Raw genomic sequence first — 23,396 nt, forward strand, 5'->3', positions numbered from 1 at the left:
TGATATTTCGATTACAGGCTTTGGATCACGATAGAAAGTAACAATCGATATTATATCACTGAAATTTACCGGAGCGGTGATTTCACTGGAAAGTAACAACGATACGATCTGTCCAATGGAAGCTCTCGAACGAAACAGAAAAGGAAAAATCTGTGAATGGCTTGAAAAGTGAACGGACCGGATATTCTTGGAATTATCATATCATTGAATTGCATATCAGTGAAATTTATCGGAGCGGTGACTTTACTGGAAAGTGTGAAGTCGCCGCTCCACTTCATGAGAGTGATCTTGACCTTCAGATATTCGCATTTGATGATGCACTATTCCATACAAATCCTTGCGACTTGACTTTGCATATATTCCATTTATTGCTGGCGCCATCTATTGGTAGAATATGGAACTAAAGTAAGCAATTTAAAGAAATAACATATATATTTATTTCAAATTTTTCAGAAAATGGTTTACTCCAATAAAGAAATTAAATAAATACTTTTGAAAAAAAAATGAAGAAGTAAGCTGAAACAGATAAGTTAATTCGATCACACGTTACTTAAGTATTAAATTAAGCATTAAAGTAAATTATTAAGTAATATATTATAGTAATAGTAAGTAATTAAAGTAAATTAAGTATTAATTACAATTAATAAATTTTATATTTAATATTAAGTAATAATTTTTAATTTATAATATGATTGAAATAACAGATATTTGGAACAAGTATTTAAAAATAACAATAGCAAAATTATTTGTTATTTAAAAAATCGTGGATTATGCATCTCTAGCGGTTATTACGTAACCAATATCAAAAAGTCACAAATACCAGTGATCAATACTTTTCATAGAAGGGTATGATTCAAGTCCTTCATACAATCTTACTGGTATATTCCGATTACAGGTCTTGGATCACGACAGAAAGTAACAATCGATACTATCTGTCCAAAGGAAGCTCTCGAACCAGAGTTCAATTATGCATAGGGAAAGTCCCTTACCCACCGAAGTGAATGGACCGATTATTCTTGGAATTATCGTATCATTGAATTGCATATCACTGAAATTTATCGGAGCGGTGACTTCACTGGAAAGTGCGAAGTAACTGCTCCACTTTGTGGGAGTGACCTTGACTTTCCGATATTCGCATTTGGCGATGCACTATTCCATACAGATAATTCTTAATTGCTTGTCACATGACTGACTTTAAGTGCATTTATTCTGTTTACTGCTGACGCCATCTATTGGTAGAATATAGAACTAAAGTAAACATTTTAAAGAAATGAATTGAATAAATATATATTTAATTCAAATTTTCAGAAAATGGTTTACTCCAATAAAGAAGTTAAATAAATAGTTTTGAAAAAATCAAATTTAAGAAGTAAGCTGAAATAGATAAATTAATTCAATCACACGTTACTTAAATTAGTAAATTAAGCATTAATTACAATTAATAAATTTTATATTTAATACTAATTAATTATTTTTAATTAATAATATGATTGAAATAACAGATAGTTAAAACAAATATTTAAAAATAAAAATAGCAAAATTTTTTGTTATTCACAAAATCGTGGATTATGCAGCTCTAATTACAACAATCAGAACTCAGAACCACTTTGCAGTATTTGCGTCCTTTGTACGCTCGCAACATAATGAAGTGAAATGAGCAAATGAGCGGGATAAACAAATGATTTTCGAAATTATTTATTTATTTATCATGTTTTTGGAAAAAAAGGAATAATTTGTTGTGATTTCACAAATTTGAAGATGTCAAGAGATTTAACTACGTATCCTATATCTCAGAATGCTCGATTCAAGCTTCTTAGTTCCGGATTTCTTACTAAAGAAGATTTAAATGGCTTCAAACCAAACGAACTTGCTTGTGGTATGGAATGTGTAACAATAACAATGTCTAAAATATTTTTAGTTGTAATTATTCGATAGTGACAAATTTTATTTGGTTTTTGGTATTAATATTAAATTTTTTATTTGAAGATTATCTATATTTTAAACATTAATTTTCATTAATCAGTATTTGTGATTATTAGGTTTTAATTATTCGGAATAAGTTGAATCTTCTTTGAATGAGTTTTTTTTTATAACTTTGTTTTTTTTTTCTTGTCTTGTAGACACTTGATTAGGCAATTATTTAGAATGGAGAAAGTAAAATTTTCTTTTTTAAAAGGGTTCCTTGTTAGGGAAACCTAAAATGGAACCAATTTATATTCTTGTGATAAAATAAATATCTAATTCTTAAATCTTTCTCTTTCTGCTTGTAATATTATGTCACAACACAGCTTTAGATGATATTAGTTGATAAGCACATTTAAATTTGTGACGTGGGCTGTGATGCGACTATAATTAATCTTTTTTCTATTTAAACTTCAAAATGGCTCATTTATTGAATCAGGCATTATATGTTAATATTTTAAAATTATTAAATCATAATAACGTATTCATTACTATTTGAACTCTCTGTTTCTATTATTTTTATTTTTTTCATTTGTGCGGTAATGATCTTGTAGTTTTAGTTAATTTGCGGGAACTATAAAACACACAAAAGTTTTTGATTGCACCTAATAAATTAATGTTGTAAAGAGTATAAGGAAATTTAAAGAATTAAATCTTGTACACAAATTTTTACTAATAATAAAACAAAATATGTGTTTGTATGTGTGTTGGAGTTCTACAAGATAGATCATTTGACTTACAGCTGCCATCCTTGGCATAGATATATTTTGGAATGTTTGAAATTTTAAAAGGAATTTAAATGGATTAAAAATTTAAGACAATTCTAGGACTTTTCCTTTTTATTATTCCTATTATTTGGACAGTTTACAGAAGAAATCAGAGAATAAAATTTCATTACTACAAAAGATGATGAACAATTGAAATAGATTACTGTACTTATGTTCTTAATGACAATGTGATATCATGGGACTCAACTTTACGTACACAATAAAAAGAGCATTGTAAAGCCATAAAATAAGAGATTTTAAATGTCTATCACAATTTAATGTTTACAAAGTACTTTGTTGGGAGGGAACTCATGGATATCAAGTTGTACTAAAAACACTTCATTATATATATATATATATATTCATTGAAACAACCAATCTCCAAAGGTAGATAGTTAATACTAAATACTAAAATAAGAATGTATTACTTATCAGAACATCAGAAAGTATACTAACAATTAAGAGTACTAAATATCTGTAAATAGCTTCAAATGTGAACGTTTTTTCAATGATTTTAAATATTTCAAGTTTAATTCTTCCCAATTAAAATGTTTTTTTATTACAGTTTTAATGTTTTTTTTACGGTTAAATCTTTTTTTACTGTTGCTTAAAGATTTTATGTGATAAATCATATTTTTTCTTTTTAGAAACAGGTTTGTCTGTCCAAGAAGCTTTAGATGTTTTAGATATTGTATTTCCCACACCATCTTCAAATTCAGCTTCTGAGGTGCTAAGTTGCAGTGCTTTTGATGTTTTATTAGATGAAAAGTCTCGATCACCAATAACAACTTCTTGTAAATCATTTGATTTCATCTTAAATGGAGGAATACCTATGAAGAAAATAACAGAGCTTTGTGGATGCCCTGGTGCTGGAAAAACTCAAATGTGGTAAATTAATTAACTTTTTTGCATTGATTATTTTGATTTTGCATAAAGAAGTGATTAAACCATTTAAATAATATAAGACTTTTTATATTTTTATTATTTAATATTATGAGAAATTTTAGTTGATAGAATTTTAAATGCACATTATTCGTTGATATGAATTATTAATGTTAGATTATTATTATTATTTTGTAATTTTATTCATTCATCACTTTTCAAGCTGGTATATCAGACTTTTATTTCTTAATATTTAGTTTTAAACAGCTAATTTTTTTTTCTGTAAAAAAGAATTCTTCCTATTAAAGGCTAAAGAAGTTCCTTTTTATTAAAGGCTTTTTTATTTATATATTTTTATTAAAGAACATTCACATAATATTTGTATATTATTTAAATTTGTTGTTACTTTTCAATAATCTCAGCATGGTTTTTGAAGACAGCACATTTATTGGACATAGAAAACATTTGTTGTTACAAATGATAAATCAGGCCGCGTTCTATTAGCTGAATATAAAAGTTCACCAATTAATTCTTGATACATTGTGATGTCAACCAGTTCATTTGTGGAAGGGAAACTCTTATCTTCTCCTTTTACAATTGGAGTTTTAACACTTTTACATTTTTCTAGATTATGTTTAATCAATAATGATTCAATATATTCAAATTGACACAGACCAATACCATTTTCATGTTTTACAATTTCTATACCTAAAAATTTACCGGTTTTGTTCTCTTGATACATTTCATCATTATTAGAAAAAATTGCTAAATCATCTACATACATACATAATATAAAAATATTTTTACCAACAGTTTTAATGAATACACAATTGTCAGAGGCCAGTTGCATCAATCCTAATTTTTCTAATTCACCTTTTATAGTCATATACCAGTTTCTACCAGATTGTGGTAAGCCATAGATACTCTTTTGCAACTTACAAACTTTTTCATATCCAATTAATTTTTCATAACCAGGTGGAGGTAACATATAAACAGTTTCTTCAATATCACTATATAAATATGCAGTTTTAACATCACAGAACTTAAAAAATAAATTTAATTTAGATGCAAGTGCCATTAACATTCTGAAAGATTCGATGTTCACAACGGGTGAATAAGACTCGGAAAAATCTTTATTTTTTATTTGTTTAAAACCTGCTGCTACAAGTCTCGCTTTATATTTTGTTTCACCAGAGTTATCTTGTTTTAAAGAATATACCCATTTACTTTTTATTAATTTTGTTTTTGCAGGCTTATTTACTATTTCCCAAACTTCATGTTTATTTAACGAATTCAATTCATTTTTCATTGCTCTTTCCCAGTTCTTCCAATCAGCACTATTTTTTGCCTCGAAGTATGTATTCGGAATGTTATAAACTACATTAGCTGACATTTTAGATTTGAGCCTTTCCGCACGTCTGACTGGAATCTAATTTACGATATTATTACTACTTGATTCAACATCTGGTGTTTCGTTTTCATCCCCTATAGCGGCGTCTGTCTGACACGAAGTTCTACTATGGTATAGAATTGATGAATCACTATTCTCATCCTCTGCCGATTCATCAGGAATTTCTAAACTAGATATTTCACTTTTTGTTTTTTGATTTATCTCGCATGCCGCTGGAGAAGTTTCAAGAAGTGAATTAATATCCCAAGTTTCTGCTTTCGTTTTCCCCAAATACGTACTACCTTTTAAAGATTCATTGAATTTAACTGATCTCTCTTCTATTATTTTTCGGCTTTTGATGTCATAAATTCAATAACCCTTTCTTTCTCTAGCGTATCCTAGCATTATACCACGTTTCCCTGGAACTTCAAATTTATTTCTCATTACTTTCGGAACGTGAAAATAAGCCACACAGCCGAATTTTTTAAGATAATTTAATTTCGGTTTTCTACCTGTCCAAATTTCAAGGGGTATTTTTTCTTTTCCTTTACGTGGGGTTACATTAGACACTTGGGTGCTACAATTAATGGCTTCGGCCCAAAAGTTTAATGGAAGCTCACTTTCATATAACAAAGATCTAGCCCTTTCTAAAAGAATGCGGTTCGCCCTTTCAGCTTTACCGTTACTTTCACTATTGTACGGAATAGTTTTTTCATGAAATATTCCTGAATTAGCAAGATAAGTATCAAGTTGTTCATTTACAAATTCTAAGCCATTGTCAGTTCTTAATTTTTTAATTCTTTTATCGGTTAAATTTTCATATTTGGCTTTAAATTGTGAAAATATATTAAACACTTCATTTTTATTTTTTAAGAAATAAGTAAAATACATGCCAGAAAAATCATCCACCAATATCATGAAATATTTTGCGCCACCTAATGATTCAGGTTTAATAGGACCACACAGATCAGCATGAATCAATTCAAGAATTTCAGAACTTTGATTTACATCAATATTAGGATGAGTTTTTCTGGTTATCCTACTTATGTCACAAGTTTCACATCTAAAATCATTTATATCATTAATATCAATATAATCTTTCATTTTAAGCATATATTTAGGATTTAAATGACATAATCTGTAATGCCAAATCTCATAATTACTAGTGGATTGTTTAGAAAAATAACACTCTGAATTATACAATGGTTCCAAATATAATTCTAATCTATTGTTATTTTTAAATGCTTTAGTAACTAAATTATTATCTTTATCAAAAATCAACATGCAATTATTATTCGATTTAATTTTACAACCCTTATCCATCAAACAAGTTACTGACAATAAATTATATCTTAGTTCAGGAACATAGCTAACATTAGTAATTGTTAAATTTCTAGGATTAATACTTACAGTTTTTGTTTTAACTGTTCCGATTCCCTCACACAAAATTTTAGAGTCTTTACCAGCTAAATAAATATCCCTTGTTTCAGGGATTATTTTTTCAAACCACATACTGTCTTTGGCCATATGAGAAGAAGCTCCACTGTCCAGCAACCATATTTTATCACTTAGGCTTTCTTCTTGATGAGAAGTAGTAAACACATCACTAACACTTCGTCGTTTTGTTGATTGATTGGCACGATGTTGTGCATTTCTCCTTTGATTATTTTCATTACATGGAGCACTTCTACTAGCATTTTTATTCCTGTAAAAACAGTCCTTGGCGATATGATTTGGGCGTCTGCAGATGTAACAGAGCCTTACACCAGAACTTTTGTTTTCTCTAGAATAAAATACTTCCGCACTGATTCCTTCAGCGCGAGTACTCGTTGGCGAATAACTGGTATTTTCTTCTTCACGTAAAATTTCTAATATTTCGTCCATTGACTTGTCACGTTGGGTTTTGAGAATTTCTCGCACTTTAGAGAATTTTCCTTTCAGCCCACGCACTGTATAGTAAACGAGCTCCCTAAGTGTGACATCCAGTCCTAAAGAATGACATTTTGTAGCAATTCCTCTTGCTCTGGCAACATAATCGTTTGCCGATTCATTATTTGTCATTTGAAGATTTTTCAATTCATTGCCGGCATCTATTTTGTGGTCTTCTGCTTGACCCGTAAATGTTGACTTTATTTTATCCCAAAGAATTTTTGCATTTTCTTCTGCTGCGAACTGTAGAGCCTGTTCGTCTGACAATGATAACTTAATGTAAGCAACGGCGTCAGAATTTTTCTGGTTCCATTCTGCTGCATCTTTTTCACTTAGATTATCTGGTTTCACCGCGGATATAACAGAGTTCAATCTTTTCAAACTCAGCGCTGCCTGTATTTTCAATGCCCAAATGAAATAATTAGTTCCATTCAGCTCAGGGACATTTACTTTATCCATGCTTGCAATTTCGTTTTTGACAGTTTCGTTTCAGTCACACAGTTCACTTAGAAATTTTAACGAAACATTTACCACGAACCAGAACCACGGACCTCTGCTACCAATTTGTTGTTACTTTTCAATAATCTCAGCATGGTTTTTGAAGACAGCACATTTATTGGACATAGAAAACGAAAAGAAAAGAACACAGGTATTTACAATTAAGCACACAGCATCTTGTTCGCGGGAGGAATGGTGCCGGAACGAAGCGCCAGAAGCAGAGTCACACAGATATTCCTACGCAAGAAAAATAGTCCGCTTGCTTCATCTCAACAAAATTGTTTATGGTTTTGATTATAAGCTGAAAGTTTAAAGGTTCATTTTTATGAGCAGAGGTTTTTAAATATATATATATATATATAAAATGAGGCACTTAACATTTTATATGTCTTTACTATTCTTATGCAGATTTTCTTGAAAATCTATTATTGGAAACTACTAACCTTTTTACTAATTCAAATTTTGTTTCATAAAAATTCAGTGCCTTGTTTAGTCAAACTTTGGGATAAAATCTAAAATAGTATCTTTTCTCTTTTTATCTATATTATATTTAAATTGAGATGCATGACTTACTTAAAGTAAAAGGACATTTTACTTTCTTTACACAATCTGCTTAACATTAAAATAGTGTTACTTCATGTGATATCAGAATTTCATGATAAACATAACTAATTTTGTATGAAATACTGTAACATCATATGGTTTTGCCCTCTAACAAGGATCCGAAAATTTTATTAGTACCATGCATTTCAGGCGCATCATGTAAGCATGAACAAACAAAATTCATATTTGACAAATTGAATCTGATCGTGTCCAATATTACACTCACAAATTATATGAAGGAAGACAAAAATGTTAATTTTAATACAAATTATTATTTTATGATTGGGATTCATTATCACAATCATTAAATAATTATGTCTAAAAAAAAAATTCTTTTCAACATTGAATGATTTTTCTTATCTGTGTTTGCTTAGATTTATTTCTCATTCGATGACTTAAATCTGAAAGTGACAGTTAAATTTTGAATGTTTTTGGTGTTTGTAATATAAATTTTACATTGTACTCTTATTTCCCTTGTAGTATGCAACTTTGTGTAAATGTGCAGATTCCAAAATCTCTCGGTGGTATTGATGGAGAAGCATTTTATATTGATACTGAAGGCAGTTTTATGGCTCAAAGGTTACTTCAAATTGCAAATGCTTCTGTGAATGAATGCAAAAGCAAATCAACAGGTTAATATTTAAGTTATTAGAATCAAACATTTAAAATAGGAAAGATGTATTGTTGTTTCTTGACTCTAGCTAATTGTTTATTTTATTATTTAGATGCTCATATTAAAATTTCATTTAGTGAATGGATTTTTTTTGAAAAAAAATATTTGTTTTATCTTTATTATTGTTAAATATGTAAAATATGAATGGATAAATTGAAAATACCCTTTAATGTCAGTTAATGATTTTTTTAAATGTTAATAAATACAAATTAGAATTCATGTCCAAACAATAGAACATTCGTGTTAAAATTTTTATTTTCTGTAAAATAATATACCTGGACTGTGAATTTTGCAGCAGAAAATTGTTAAAAAGAAAAGAAAACAAGTTGTATTGTGTCAATTATATGCAGTATAGAGATCATGTAAAAAATAAAAATTAAATGCCTCTGAATTAGCATTTTTCACTACATATATGGTATCATGTTTTTCTGAAATATTGGAATATTTTGTTATGAGTTTTTAAGTTATAATTATATAAGCTCAGTAATTGATCAATGAATAATCGCCATTACTTTTAATTTGGTTGAATTCGTTCCCTTAGAGTTAATGGTTAGCAGCCCATTTTGGGATATTGCAAAAGTGATATTAGTAATGGCAGAAAACACAAAACAAAAGAATTTAAATGGAAAAAAAATTAGAATTTGTCTTTATCATGTTCTGAATGTTAATGCAACAAAATATTTAATATCTTCCATAAATGCAAAGTTTGTGGTAAAATCACCTTTATTTTTATGTATATTATTTATATGTCATAACTAAATATTACATATAAGCTTGATACAACTTCTAATGTAAGATATCTGTCTTCATTAGAATGTAATTATATGTAATATAAAACAGCTCTATAAACTAAATGCAAGCATCACATTGAAATTTTCTTCCCCATAAATAAGTGATAAAAATTATGAGTAATTTTTTGCTATTATCATTAGTTACTTTAAAATTATTTGCTAAAAAATGCTATTTTCAGTAGTTTAAAGTTGAAATAATTGTATGAATTATAGAATAAATTGTAAACTTAGAATTTTATCCTGCAAATGTTAATTAATTAGATCCATTTGACTAAAACTAAGTTATGTACTTAACAAAATGCACTTTATTATTAACAAAAACTTCTTTCTGTTCAAGATGATTGGAGAAGGATATAACAATACAAGTACTGAAAAATAAAAGGACAAATCCAGGATTATTGGAAAATAAAAAAGTGGTCAAAAAAGTCATTGCATTAGTGATATTGAATAAGTGGATGGTCTAATTCAATATGTCTTCTAGGGGAAAAAATATTTGAATAAAAAACTTGTGTTTGTTTATTAATTAGCTGCTGTTGTGTTTACTGTTTGTTCTGTTATACGAAGTTCATACTTTAACTGGAAATTATAATTTAGTTAGAAGGAATTTTGTTTCTTATATATTTCCAATTTAGAAAGTCTTATTCCAAAAAAAAAATAGATTGTGATATTTTACAATACACATCATGTGAAATTTATCATTCTGGTTTTAATTACTTAACAAAGTTCTGTTTCAGATTCTGATGTCAAAAATTTTACCGTCGAAAAAATTTTAAAAGGTGTATATTATTATCCCTGTAAATCATATATTGAATTGATTGCTAGAGTAAATCTTTTACATCAGTTTCTTGAAAAGCATAAAAAGGTTAGTAAATTTCAAAATTTTCAGAAATAGAAAAGTAATTACTATTGAATTTGTGAGTTATTTATTTATTGATTGAAAATTTTTTAGGTTTCCTTAATAATATTGGATAGTATAGCATTTCATTTTCGTTATGGTTTTGATGGAAGTTATTCTCTGCGGGCTAGACTTTTAAATGGAATGGTGCAGACATTAGTTAAAGTTGCTAATGACCATAATGTTGCTGTAAGTATTAAATATTTTATTTAATTAACTCTTATATCAATATGAGCTGTTAATAATTGAAAATAATCTAGGAATAATGAAAATTTTATATTAATTCTTTTTTTAATTATATACAAATAGAATCTTGTATTATTATTTATCAAAACCAAAGAAGAGTCTTAGGATTAGGAAAATCTTTGGTTTGAGGCCTATTTCCACTAAATATCCCGTGGGTTTGTGGATCTGTGCATTGATTCATTTGGCCTGGATTGTTTCTTACTGATAATGCAATAGGGAAATTACTGATACAAATGCTTCCTTCTTCATCTATTCATGATTCATAATTATGATCTATCCTAAAATAATTCTCATGTAGCTCAAAAATGAAACTTTAAAGGAACAATAAATGTGACTTGGCTGATTTGCATGATTTTAATTTGTTAATAATTTGAATTTTTCCTAGTTTGTTGAATAATCAGACATGATATGTCAATAAAATATTATTCATAATTTTAATTTTTATTTTAACTGATTCAAATTAAAAAAATGTAAAAAAAAATTGGTGCCGCTTAAATATTCCATACTTTATCTGCTTAATGATTGTAAGTGTCAAAGGAATTTACTGCTATATAATGTATTCATTCAAAAATGCTATAAAATATTTTTCACATTTTGAAAACCTTGAACTCATTAAATGTTTACTGTTTATTTTAAAGTCTTATTATATTGTTGCTGTATTAAAAAAACTGTATACTATATTTTAAAATTATTACTATAAATAGTTACTAAAACTGCTAAATATTAAAATAATTATTTATTATTTTTGTTTTTATAATTAAAAACAGTTTATTGTTTTTGAAATTTAAAAATTTTCATTTTCATGTATTTGTTTTAAACCCATTTTTCTTTTTTTGTTTAATTTTTGAAGAAATTATTCATATTGCGGGCTCATTAGCTTCAATCAAATTTGATAAATTCTAAATTTTTGCACAATTTTTTAGACAATCTGTTGTATATTATCCGTCTTTGTTATTACTTTATCTTTAATTCAAAGTCTTTTTATTCAGGTGGTTCTTACAAACCAAATGACAACAAAAATACATGAAGATGGCAGCTCTAATTTAATACCAGCTCTTGGAGAGAGCTGGGGACATGCTTGTGCCATTCGTTGCATACTGTCATGGAGTGAAGAAAATAGACAAGTTCATATATTGAAATCTCCATCTATGGCTGAAGCAAGAGCTACTTATACTATTACAGTAAGTTTATTTTTCTTTTGATTTTTAATAGTACATTAAATTATTAAGTTATACTCTTTAAAACAGGGTTTCTTATATGTGTGGTTTTAATTCCTACGGAGGGAAGAGCACAAAAGCATATTAAAGAGTTTTTAAATTTTTCTATGTTTTTTTTTTCTTTTCAAATTCTTTGATGGAAGAAGATTTTTTTATTGAATTCTCTTTTGATTATGTTATTAATTACTTTATCTTATTTATTTAACAATTTTAGAAATGCCATAAATCTTTTCTGGTGAAAATGGGTTCAAAAGGGCCCTGGAATGAAATAAATTTTAAGAAACCAAACTGTATTGTTTACAAGTATCAAGATTTTTGTTACCCTAGCTTAGAAAAAGGCAAACTGTGCATTTCAGTAAACTTAATTTCTTTAGTTTTGAATTCATTTGATAGCATTTTGGAATTAGAAATAATTTCAATTGATTAGGAAAGATTAATTTAAAGTTAAACCTAAAAATTACATTTTATGATCTATAAATTTACTCAAGCTACATTTCACAATCAACTTGATCACTGTGATATTATTTACTTTTCCTTCCAAATAAATCTTCTATTCTGTCTTCATGATTTATGAGACCAAAATATTTTTAATATCAAATTTGTCTCTGATATTTGATCAATATCTTTTTAAATTCTCATTGTCTGTTCTGTTTCTTGTGCCCTGATTCCTATCAAATAGAAAGTTCTTAATCTTTTCTAAAATTTGAATTTGTAATATGATTTTTTTTTTTTTTTTTTAAAGGCTTTTAAAGGTGGAGGGGAAAAAAAGAAGCTTACAAGAAAGGGAAGATACTATTTAGGAAGTATTTTTCCCAAGTTTGGATAAATTCTGATTAAATAAAAATGAAATTTAAATTTAAAAAAAAATCTTACTTTTCAAGGTGCATCTTTTTTTAATTTCAAAGCACTGGGTCCAGTGCTTATCTTGTAAAAGGATCTCTAGACAGAAATAGCATTTATTTTTATTTTTGTGAGGTTGCATATAATAGTTTTCATTTAATTTGCATTTTTTTCTCTTTTTACAGAAAAATGGAATCACAGATGTTTAAAGGTTTTTTTAAAGAAAAGTTATTTTGATTTGAAAGTTTTAGCAAAGTTGGGATCTTTGAATTAAAAAAATATATATATAGTTATATGTAGATAATTGTTGAAATATTTGCTGGTTTTATTTTTAAATGTGATAGATTTGTCATTTGTACATTTGCATTAATAAATATTTTACTGAAAACTGTGTTTTATTCTGATTTTTGTTTATCCACATAAGCAAAAAAGTTGCTTAGAATCACCAAAACAAGCTTCTTGATTTGAGGATGCATAGATAAATCAAGGTAATATGAGAATTCCATTTGGATTTTCTTGTCTGTAATATGAAATGGTTTTGATTCAATGCAAGTACCATCCAGCCATCTTTTTAATTTTCTTGTGCTATTGAAAAAAATAATAAAAAAATGTTAAATTCATGTGATTGTTAAAAAGTAATAATAAGTAAATAACCATTTGTATCTTAACTGTTTTTATTTGACAATTTTAAACATAAACAGTTGTAGATAGGCAGTAGATTTCAATAACTAAATTCAATTGATTATTTTTATTGAATTATTTAAATTAAAGAAAACATGATTATTTCATTTGTACAATGCTTACAGGGTTTTCTTTAAAATTTTTGTAGAAGTTAAATATTTTATTAATTATCCACTGAGTACTACCTAGTATTGTAGGTATACTTTTCATGCTTCATTCTAATGTCTTTAAGATAACTAATTGATGTTTTGGAACTGATGGTTTAATCTCACATAGTCTAGCACATTTAATCAAATCCATTATTTATGATAAATGGAGAGTAAGTTATATTGGTGCATTTAAGTATTAATTAAGATAGAAGTTTGATTTAATTCTATTGTATAAAGGCAAGCAGGATCCTTTTTAATATCTTTTAGGAAGAACTAGCCATTTTTATGTTTAGTTCACAGGAATTCTTTTAGGGGCCATATCAATTATAGCGAGAAATTCATTCAACATCTCTCAAGGCTAAGACACATTAATCTCTTAGTTATTGAGAGATGTTAATTAAGGATAGAGAACCTGTTACCTGTCCCTCCATTTAGTGTTTCTCATCTGTAGCAAGTCTTATCCCTAAAAGCCTTGCTTTGCAAATAATAATAGGCTGTTTCATTGCTCTTACCATTCTTTTTGATCATTAGCTAAAATTTGTAAATAATCACATTCAGAGTATGCATAAAAGATTACACATAAAAGTGATTTTATTATTAAAGCTGTGAGAAATTCTTTATTTTACTGTAAAATTGTTTCTTTAAGAATAATATGTACTGTTTGAGACATTTATATTTAAAGAAAATTTAGGGTTAGAAAAAAAAATGTTTACTAGATAACAAAATAATGCTAATTTTAAAACAATTCCCTTTCTTGTGAATTAGAATCTCATGTTTTTTTTGTTGTTGTTTTATTTTTCTAAATAGGTTTAATTTTGTGCAAATAATGATAAAATTTTCATAAAATTTATACAAATGTAGCTAATTTCTTCTGATTAGAATATCAACTTGGAAATTATAAATCTTATAGGTGTCTTTGTTGTTACTATATCCATGCTATTATGCCTTTGATTGTGGTTTTAAAATATTATTTGTTTATATATTAATAAGATTTAGTTATGGGCATATAAAAAATAATTATCTAGATTATGTTTTTGATACAATTGTTTAATTATTTCTGAAAAGTAGAATCAAAACACCTACCTTTCCATAGCACTTTTCATGAAAGTCAAAAATATAAGTTTGATCCTTATGATAGAAGATGTAATAAGTTCATCTTTGGATTGAAATGCTGCATCTACATATGGATATAAAAATTGTTCCATTACTTCATCTTTGAAGTACTCCAAATTTAATAGCATCATCTGAAACCAAATTACATCAAAATTAAAAATATTCGCATCATTATCAGGATTAAAATATAAATAAAAAAAATCTTTATATGAACAATCTATCTATCTATATCTAGTCACTGATTTAAAAATGGGTAGAGCTCGAAATTATTTACGCTACACATTTTATTTACATAATATATTGTATTATTATTACAGAATAAAAAATATTTAAATAGATTTAATTTATATAGCGTAATGAGGTAATAATTGTACATCATTTAAATGTATACAGTATTGCCTTTTTCTCCAGTTCCACTATATTCACACTGATCAAAACAAGTACAATGTAATTTTTTTTTTAGGTTAATTTTCTTTGCATTTGCATAGTAGAAAAAAATCCCATGAAATCAGAGGCAGGATTACACTTTTTTAAAAGAAAGAATGATGGAATATCTGCTGACCAATTCTTACAGAGATTTGAGCTAGACACCTTGAGGGCTCATTTTTTTAAGTGATTTTATTTATTTATTTATTTTGCAGTAATTTAATTATAAGCTTTTAGTTTATTTAGCAGAGCTGTACATTCTAACTAATTCAACATAAAATCATATATCTTTTAAATATTATGGTCTTACTTTAAAAATTTTCTTAAATAATAACCTTTTGCAAATTTTTTTCCTTGTTGTATGATTCTATGTAAACATTATCCTATTATTAAATTGTAGCATTTAGATTGCTTCAAAATAGTTTAATATTGCTCTTTAATTAATGATTTTTTTTACCTTGATTGTGAAGTCGATTTTTAAAAAGTAAGCCCCAATAAAATATTTTTTTATTTCAATTTGTCAATATTTGCGACTTAAAATTGTGTTTTATAAAGATGCAATAGAAATCAATGCAAATTATTTGGTTTTCAAAGATTGGAAAATAAGTGGGGTTCTTGATACTTGTATTGTCTGTGGAATTAATCTGTTTTCTCATAATTAATATTTCACAAATTATTCAGTTATGAAGCAGCCTAACTAATTTAGTTCAGAAAATTTCTCAATATTTGTACCTATCATTCCAAATATTAATTGCAATGATGAATGATAATAAAGGTAAATTTTTCAGATGACGATCGATGGAAACAAAGACGATGGCTATAAAAGAAAATGGAAATTATCAGTATATTGACTACACATTATTCTTATTTTTAAATGCGAAAAGTTTTGTCTTAAATACCATTATTTTTTATTATTTGAAACCGCATTAATTTACTCATTTAATTCTTTATTTATCCTGACGATATGATTTAAGATTGGATAGTAGCTAAATTTACTTTTGTTAAAGATTTTAATATCTTTTCTTCACAAGCATAATAGTATTCTCTCATTTGGGGTGCTCTTCCAGATGAAGTTCTGCAAGAAATCATTTCTAGTTTCTTCAGCAAAGGTTCCAGCGAAGAATAAATGCCAACCATTTTTTGGACCTTAACTTCCATGTTCATTCTGGCATTTTCAAAGAATGCCTATGAAGGAGAAATGAAAAGAATTAGCAAACCACATTCTTAGCTTATTTCCTTTTCTCTACATATATAATTCTACCTTGAGAGTCCAGAAGTATATACATAAGTAAAGAAATTGTACGACTGAGAAATTGGACATTGAATGTATGGATAACTCTGTGGTACACTGAAAGTGCCACCAGAAAATAATCATTTGATTAGCTTCAATAGATGTATTGAATCAAATTTAATAAATCATCATCATTCTGGTTATTAGTTATTTCTTCAATTATCATTCTTTAGGTGGAAATTATGTAATATCGAACATCTGTTCTATCTGAACCATGTTTCACCATTGCAGGATCTCTAACTCATGAATATTTTTACAATTCTTTCCTCTTTATTAGAGCTTTTTCTACTTCTTTCTTCATAGCATTGCTCATTAAAAATTGCTTGTTTTTAATGTTCTTTGATAAGGGCTTGAAAAATACGCATTTAAAAAAAAAAATTCAGGTGCTTATTTTTCTTTCTGAAGATGGGGGGGGGTGAAATAAATAACATTTTTCCTATACTATACCTGCAAAATTATATGAACATATTTTCTTTGCTGTGTTGATCTTTGATCTCTGGCAAAATGCCGATAAGTGCGGTCAGTGTCAAAGGTTTTCCCTCATTTTAGGGAAACACTGATAGCGTAGAGAAAACATATTTCTTTCAATGAATTTAATCTTTCATATCCTTTTGTTTGTCTAGGAAGGGGAAAAAGTCCTTCTTTTCAGAGATCATTTTATATAATTATTATATAATTTTTATGTGACTTCTACCTGTTAATGCTTTTCTGCAAATGGTTCCTTGTTAATTCTATTTGAGCATTATCACAGATGAATTATTTAGGTATTTTTATTGCAAATAAAAAAAATGTTTTTAGAATTTTTACTCTCTTTTGGGAAAATGTGTATCTGATTCACTGTGAACTTTTAAAAGTGAATATATAGAATGGTTGAAGGTTTGCAAAAAATAAAAGTAAAGCAGTAAACATTATTGTAGAATCGAGAATATCAGCAACATCAGTCTGTAAAAGAAAAACGCATAGAAATGCAGTTTGCTGAATTTAAATATAATGTTAATGCTCTTGCTTAACAAACTAAATAATAAAAACTTTCACGTTAATTTTTAAAAATTATAACAAAGATGCGACTATTTCTGAGATTTCTAAGCACCAAAAGGAATCCGTGTACTCCCATATATTTAATAATGCATCTTATTACTTTTCAGAATGCGAAGGGTTCATTTCATTGATCTTTTTAGAAAGATTAGAAATTCGTGTTACACTTTTTTTTTACTTCCTGGTGCTGCAGCTTTTATTTCGTTGATTTTGCTTCGGTATTCTGTTGAACCAACGTTGTTTTGACTAAAAAAAGATCCTCCTGTGATGTAGCAACCGAAGGCATAGAAAAGAGTAAGTATAGATGTCCTGTGTGCCAATCTTATTGGACGACATCGGAACAAAAGATTAATGTGTTTATTTTGTGATTTGACATGAAATATCGTGAAAGGGCGAAAAAATAATGCCATGGCCCGGCGGCCATCCGTATTTATTAAAGCAGTGGTAATCACTGGGGAAGAATATATTACCTATTATCCTCTCTATACCACTGGATCTGTCGTGTGCTTGGTTCTAGCACACATTAGATCTGGAGGTTCTAATGGTCTCATGGAGGCTTACGGAACGGGATATTACAGATGTTATTCGAGAAAAAACCCAAAAACATTGGGCATTTACAATTTTAAAAAATCTCACACTCTCTGATAAATCTGCTAAATATAGCTATGATAAAAGCAAATGAAGGTATGTAATTGTCATAAACGAAAGATAATTTTATTAAAACTTAACTTTTTTTACCTCGCAAGGGGGCACCGAATCTTCAATCTTCATAAATTGGAACAAATCACACGTAGAAAGCGATTTTACATTTTTGTCGATTTCCTGAACTATGTTTTTGATTCGATTAACGAATCCTCTGAAAATATCTACAGCCTATAATAAAGAAATACCAAAATTAGAAAATGGAATCGGAAATATGACATATACAATTGATGCTTTTTATTAATTGTACTTAAAAATATTACAGCTACCCATCATAAAGACGAGTTTATGTGAAATTATGTCTCATTGGAAAAAATGCACATATTTTTTTTTTTAGTTTAACATTCAGAGATTATGAAATACGAATAATTTTTTTATATTCATGTATTTTTTAAAATTTTATTTTTATATTTTTTTAAAATTTGTAGTATATTTGTTGTTATTATTCCATTTACGATATTTGCTCAGTTTGTATAATTTTTGCACAACTTTTATTGTATGTTGTGTTTTTAAAATATGTTTTTAGCCTAATTTATCACGTTAAATGTTTTTTTTTTTTTTTCGACATACAACTACAAAATTTTTCACTATGTATAATATGTATTTTTCACTGTTTATTTATATATTGTGTACAACTACAAAATTTTATGTTGAAACTTTTATGATTTCTATATATATGTTCTTTCCATGCTTTCACCAATCTATGCATTAGATTAAAATTTATTTAAATATGTTTTTTAAATTTAATTGTTACCTCAAATTGTTACTTAATTTCCTTTTGTTGTTTATTTTGATAATTATAATTTGAGCTATTCTATTAAAACTTTTATAATTCGAAGCGAATATATTTTACTTATAAACTCAATTATCAAAAATCCTGGAAACAAAAATTATTTACAAAAATCTTTTAATGCTATAATAATCTTAAATGTTGATACTTCAAACGAACTTCGGCTTGCAATTTTTTAAAATTCTTTGTATCTATGTATATCAGAAATGTACTGCCTTAAAGAAAAGCAAAAACATTATAATTTATCTTTTGGATAAAAAGACATAAAAAGTTTATAAAGAAATGGCATTTCCAAAATACTTAAAATTTCTAAATACCTACCAACCATTAAAAAAAAATCTGTTTCGAAAAATTTCTTTAAAATAAATTTGTAAAAAGAATTTTTTTTAGTTACACTAGGACCAATAATTTGTAGCGGAATAGCACATTTCTTTTAAAATACGGCGAGGGTGGGGGAAATAATATAAATAAAATTAATTGTGAGTATGTAGATTTACTTTACATTTCCTATTAAACCATAAGACTAAATCAATTGAAATGTGGTTAATTATTTCAGATAAGAGAAAAAATATTATCAACTTTTCAAAATGCAAAAATTAATGAAATTAGTAATTAATTGAAATTTTTGTGTTATTTTGTCGCAACTTCAGAACAAATTTTTTTGACAAAAAATGTATATAATGTCTTAAATTAAAAAACAAGCAATTAACTTTTCAATTATGCAAATGAACTAATTTTTCAAAATTAATTTTTAATTTTAATTTACAGTAATGACATTCGCCTTTGTAATTTTATTCAAATTAAGTGAATTTTTTTTTATTTCTCAGAATATCCATAGGTTTTTAAACTCGAATTCATTAAACCGAAATTTAAAAAAAAATCATTTGATAATTTTTGCTTATTTTTATTACGCGCTCATTTTACTTTTATAATTTTAATGTAGAAGAAATAACATGCGACTGCAGCCATTGCTCAGAGCAAAAACGCGGCTATTAAAATAAATAAATAAATGGATACGAGAGCAGCGAACTTGAAAAAAAGAAACAATAATAATAATTTTAAAAAAACGGCAGAGAAGAAATATAAGTTGAAATCTGCTTTAATGTGCGCCTTCACTTCACCAACGATCACCAACAATGCCAAGTCGCCAATATCAAGCATCAAGATGAGTGACAAGGTAAACAGCATTGCATAAGGTTGCTTGAAGTATATTCCTCTTGCTTGTTTGGGTTACTACATTGGCGATTCATTCAGGTGGCACATTAAAGTAGATTTCAACTAAAATTTGCTAAGATAAAAATGTTAATAATAAAATATATTTTAAATGTATAATTGAAAAGATTAAATTTGAAATGGAAATAAGAATTTTCTACTTATAAGAATGGTATTGCCGAAATAAATATTTTCAATAATTTGAAAAGAATTTGGCTTAAAAAATTTCTCAAATTATTAGTTTTATTAATTTGAATTTGAAGATGTGTATCAATTTAGGGATTGAAGATGTATATCAATTTTAGGATTTTTAAATAATAGTGTTTAGTTTAACTCCAGACAATATTATAACCGTAAGCTTTGATTGAGCGACTTAACGATGCCCTAAAAGAAAGTATGAAATCTTTCTTCAAATTCAATGAATAGTCAACAGCTGTGTAAAGTCAAAAATAAAAAAAATCTATATTTATTGTAATAAATTAGAGACAAATTTTTATGAGAAAAATGTGTGGGTTTACTGACAATTGTAGGTCTATGACAAAATATCGACATATATATAAACTAGTAATGAATAAATCTAATTGTTTGAATAAATACTTGTAAACTGAATGTGAAACCTGTTTAGACTTTTTGATAAAGTCCGGTACATCCGTTGATTCCCATTGTATTTGATGCACTCCGAGATCAAGTACAGAGCAAAGGTTTTCAATAGGTATCTCCAGAGTAGAAATCTGTAATAAGATATTTACTTCAAATGTCATTGTTCTTTCAGTACCATAAAACAGCAAGTTAATATTATTTTTAATGCAATTTTTCAACTACATATTAGGAAAATTTGTAAACAGATAATTGTTTTTATAACCTTACAATGTTAAAAATTTTCCTAGTTGAATCGTGAATTACATCTAACTGGTTTCAAGCAGTATTTTTCTAATTTTTATTTTCATAGTGTTTGAACTAATAATAATTTTTTAATGTAAATGAACGCAGCATTTCAATTCTAAAACTAAACGTTTAAGACTTCTAAAATTGTACGAGTTAAATGAGTATTAAAGTTTGAAATTTAAAAATTTTAAGTCATTGAAGCTAAATTACACACAAAAGATTCATTCGAAATTTTACGTAGCTAATAATTCCTTAAACAAGCTGGTTCCAAAAGCGGCTTGTATATAATGTTTTAAATATAATATATTTTTAAATATTATCTCAGTATCAATCGAATAAATTAAAAGTATGTTTTATTCGGATAGGGATTATTTAAAACATAGGTTGTAGTTACGTTACATTAAATAGAAATATAAAATTTCACAAATAATGCTAAATATAAAGTTTTATATGAATGCTTATTAAAATAATATTTTTTTGTAAAAAGTAGAACTTTTTGGAAATGTGTGCCATTATTTTACAATTGTGATTATTTAAAATTAAATTGTGATCCATGTGAAATTTAGGCATATATTTAATTCGATTTTAAACAAGTTTCTTTAAGAAGTATTTTGTTAGCATAAGTTTTTATTTTATAAACGTCATTTTTCTTTTCTCTTCAAAAATATAATAGGGAACTTACTTCTTCTTTCTTTAAATCAGACAAACTATCTAAAAGCTCTTCGAGTATGAATTTAATTCTATTCCTTTGCAGGTAGAAAGAATTCTCCTAGAATAATCAATAAGAACTATGTACAAAGAAAAGTCTTCAAAACATCAAAGAAATGACATTGTTATTGAGAAATACCAATACTCAAAAAAAAAAAAAAAATCCTTATATAATTAATCATCTGCAGGAGATACTTTTATACGAATAAAATCAGAGCTATTATTAGTTAAATAAATAATATACTTGAAACTAAATTTGTGAAAAAAAATGCATTCATATACATAATATAATTTGTAAATCGAATACTGTTTATTATGTAGGTTTTATTATAAAGGGTGTTCCAAAATTAACGCAAGATTTGAATTCGCCACCATTCGTGCAGTAAAGTGTTGTCAACCCTATTAAAAAAATCATTTGATAGCCAATATTTTAGAATTAATAAAAATAGAGCGTTACACGATAAAATAACTTGTTACATTTTCTCAACAATATTTCAATAATAATGAAAGTCTGGCGTTCAAAAATTTGAGAATTGGTCCCCTAGATCGTATGATTTAATACCATTGGATTTCTTTTTATGGAGTTATTTCAAATCAAAGGGCCATGCCCACAAGCACGCGTGCATCGAAGGAGGAAATTTCACTCTGCATTAACGAAATTCAGTCACATTTGTGCAAAATGGTCATGGAAAATTTCAAGAAAAGAGTGCGTCTGTGCCAACAAAGCCATTGAAACTATTTGCCCCATGTGTAATTCCATACATAACCCTATCCTGTGTACTTTACGATTCAATAAAAATAAACAATAAGCAGTTTTAACAACAATTATTTTTATTTAATTCAAATCATGCGTTAAAACGTTGTTCAATCGTGTAACACTCTATTTTTACTACCCTTTAGCTATATGTTGTCAAATCTTTTTTTTTTTTTTTAATTGGGTTGCCAACACTTTACTGCACGAATGGTAGCAAATTCAAATATTGCGTTAATTTTGGAATATCCTTTATATAAAATATATATAAAAATATATCAAAATGCACAAAATAATCAGGATCTAATTAATATGTATCAAATATTATTCTTCAGTCTTAAATCAGATGAACGTTCAAATTTCACTATGTACTGGTTTAATCCCAAAGATTGTATTAGTCATTCCTTTTGTTTCCGAAATCTTATCTGAGATCTCTCAGCTATTATCTTTTTAACATAGTTTTTCTTAAATTTTAACTTCTTTCCATACAATCCATTTTTAATAAAATATGGGGAATAGCTTAGATAAAATTATATTTTGATTGAAGTAGAATGCAGGTTCGAAACAGTGAAGAGACTTAGTATTTTTAATTTCGTTTTATTCTATTTCGAGTGGCAGGCATGATTATATACAAGAAAACGCAGCGTCGCACAAAGAACAAGTAAGAAGAGCGAAAAAAGGGACGAACAGATGATGACTTGCCTTATATAACCAAAATTAGAAATAAATATTAAGTTAATAGCCAAAGAATCAAAAAGAAAGATTAACTGAATCCGGCCCGAAGACTTTCTCAAGGGTCACCCTCAGGCAAGGATTCAAACCAGGGATTTTTTCTGTAAGGGGTCTGACTTTCGTCCAACAAACTGACCCCTCGTGACCCGAAAATCCCAGAAAATTGAGGGTTTAGAGATAAATTAGTATCACAAGATTAAAACAAGTAAAAACACTAGCAAAAAACAA

The 23,396-nt window shown here is 27.3% G+C and overlaps 2 protein-coding genes across 3 annotated transcripts; one reads left to right on the forward strand and one right to left on the reverse strand.

The window, feature by feature from the left end:
* Positions 1-1,670: 1,670 nt before the first annotated feature.
* LOC129981480 (DNA repair protein RAD51 homolog 3-like) lies at positions 1,671-12,953 on the forward strand. Of its 2 annotated transcripts, none has more exons than XM_056092328.1 (7): positions 1,671-1,876; positions 3,377-3,617; positions 8,512-8,663; positions 10,230-10,357; positions 10,445-10,579; positions 11,626-11,817; positions 12,879-12,953. In XM_056092328.1, the coding sequence occupies exons 1-7, from the start codon at positions 1,759-1,761 to the stop codon at positions 12,900-12,902; spliced, it is 990 nt and encodes a 329-aa protein (XP_055948303.1). In that variant the 5' UTR covers positions 1,671-1,758; the 3' UTR covers positions 12,903-12,953. The 2 variants fall into 2 exon arrangements, with proteins under 2 accessions (XP_055948303.1, XP_055948304.1); XM_056092329.1 differs by having other exon boundaries at positions 3,383-3,617.
* Positions 12,954-13,088: 135 nt separating this feature from the next.
* LOC129980624 (dynein axonemal heavy chain 10-like) lies at positions 13,089-21,732 on the reverse strand. Its single transcript, XM_056091006.1, has 6 exons — positions 21,660-21,732; positions 20,710-20,823; positions 18,127-18,261; positions 16,059-16,247; positions 14,607-14,767; positions 13,089-13,278 (listed from the first exon to the last, which is right to left on the reverse strand). Exons 3-6 carry the CDS (start codon positions 18,157-18,159, stop codon positions 13,089-13,091), a joined length of 573 nt encoding a protein of 190 aa, XP_055946981.1. The 5' UTR covers positions 18,160-18,261; positions 20,710-20,823; positions 21,660-21,732.
* Positions 21,733-23,396: the final 1,664 nt, after the last annotated feature.

The sequence above is a fragment of the Argiope bruennichi genome, chromosome 8 (genome assembly GCF_947563725.1).
Source record: "Argiope bruennichi chromosome 8, qqArgBrue1.1, whole genome shotgun sequence".
In the NCBI taxonomy this organism is placed as follows: Eukaryota; Metazoa; Arthropoda; class Arachnida; order Araneae; family Araneidae; genus Argiope; species Argiope bruennichi.

Coding starts and splice junctions, on each gene's coding strand:
- LOC129981480 (XM_056092328.1), top strand. CDS start 1,759: ATGTCAAGAGATTTAACTACGTATCCTATATCTCAGAATGCTCGATTC. Junction 8,664..10,229: donor ATGCAAAAGCAAATCAACAG/GTTAATATTTAA, acceptor GTTCTGTTTCAG/ATTCTGATGTCAAAAATTTT. Junction 10,358..10,444: donor TTCTTGAAAAGCATAAAAAG/GTTAGTAAATTT, acceptor AAAATTTTTTAG/GTTTCCTTAATAATATTGGA.
- LOC129980624 (XM_056091006.1), bottom strand. CDS start 18,159: ATGAAGATTGAAGATTCGGTGCCCCCTTGCGAG. Junction 16,248..18,126: donor ATTCGGTGCCCCCTTGCGAG/GTAAAAAAAGTT, acceptor TCTCCTTCATAG/GCATTCTTTGAAAATGCCAG. Junction 13,279..14,606: donor ATGAAAAGTGCTATGGAAAG/GTAGGTGTTTTG, acceptor TTTTTTCAATAG/CACAAGAAAATTAAAAAGAT.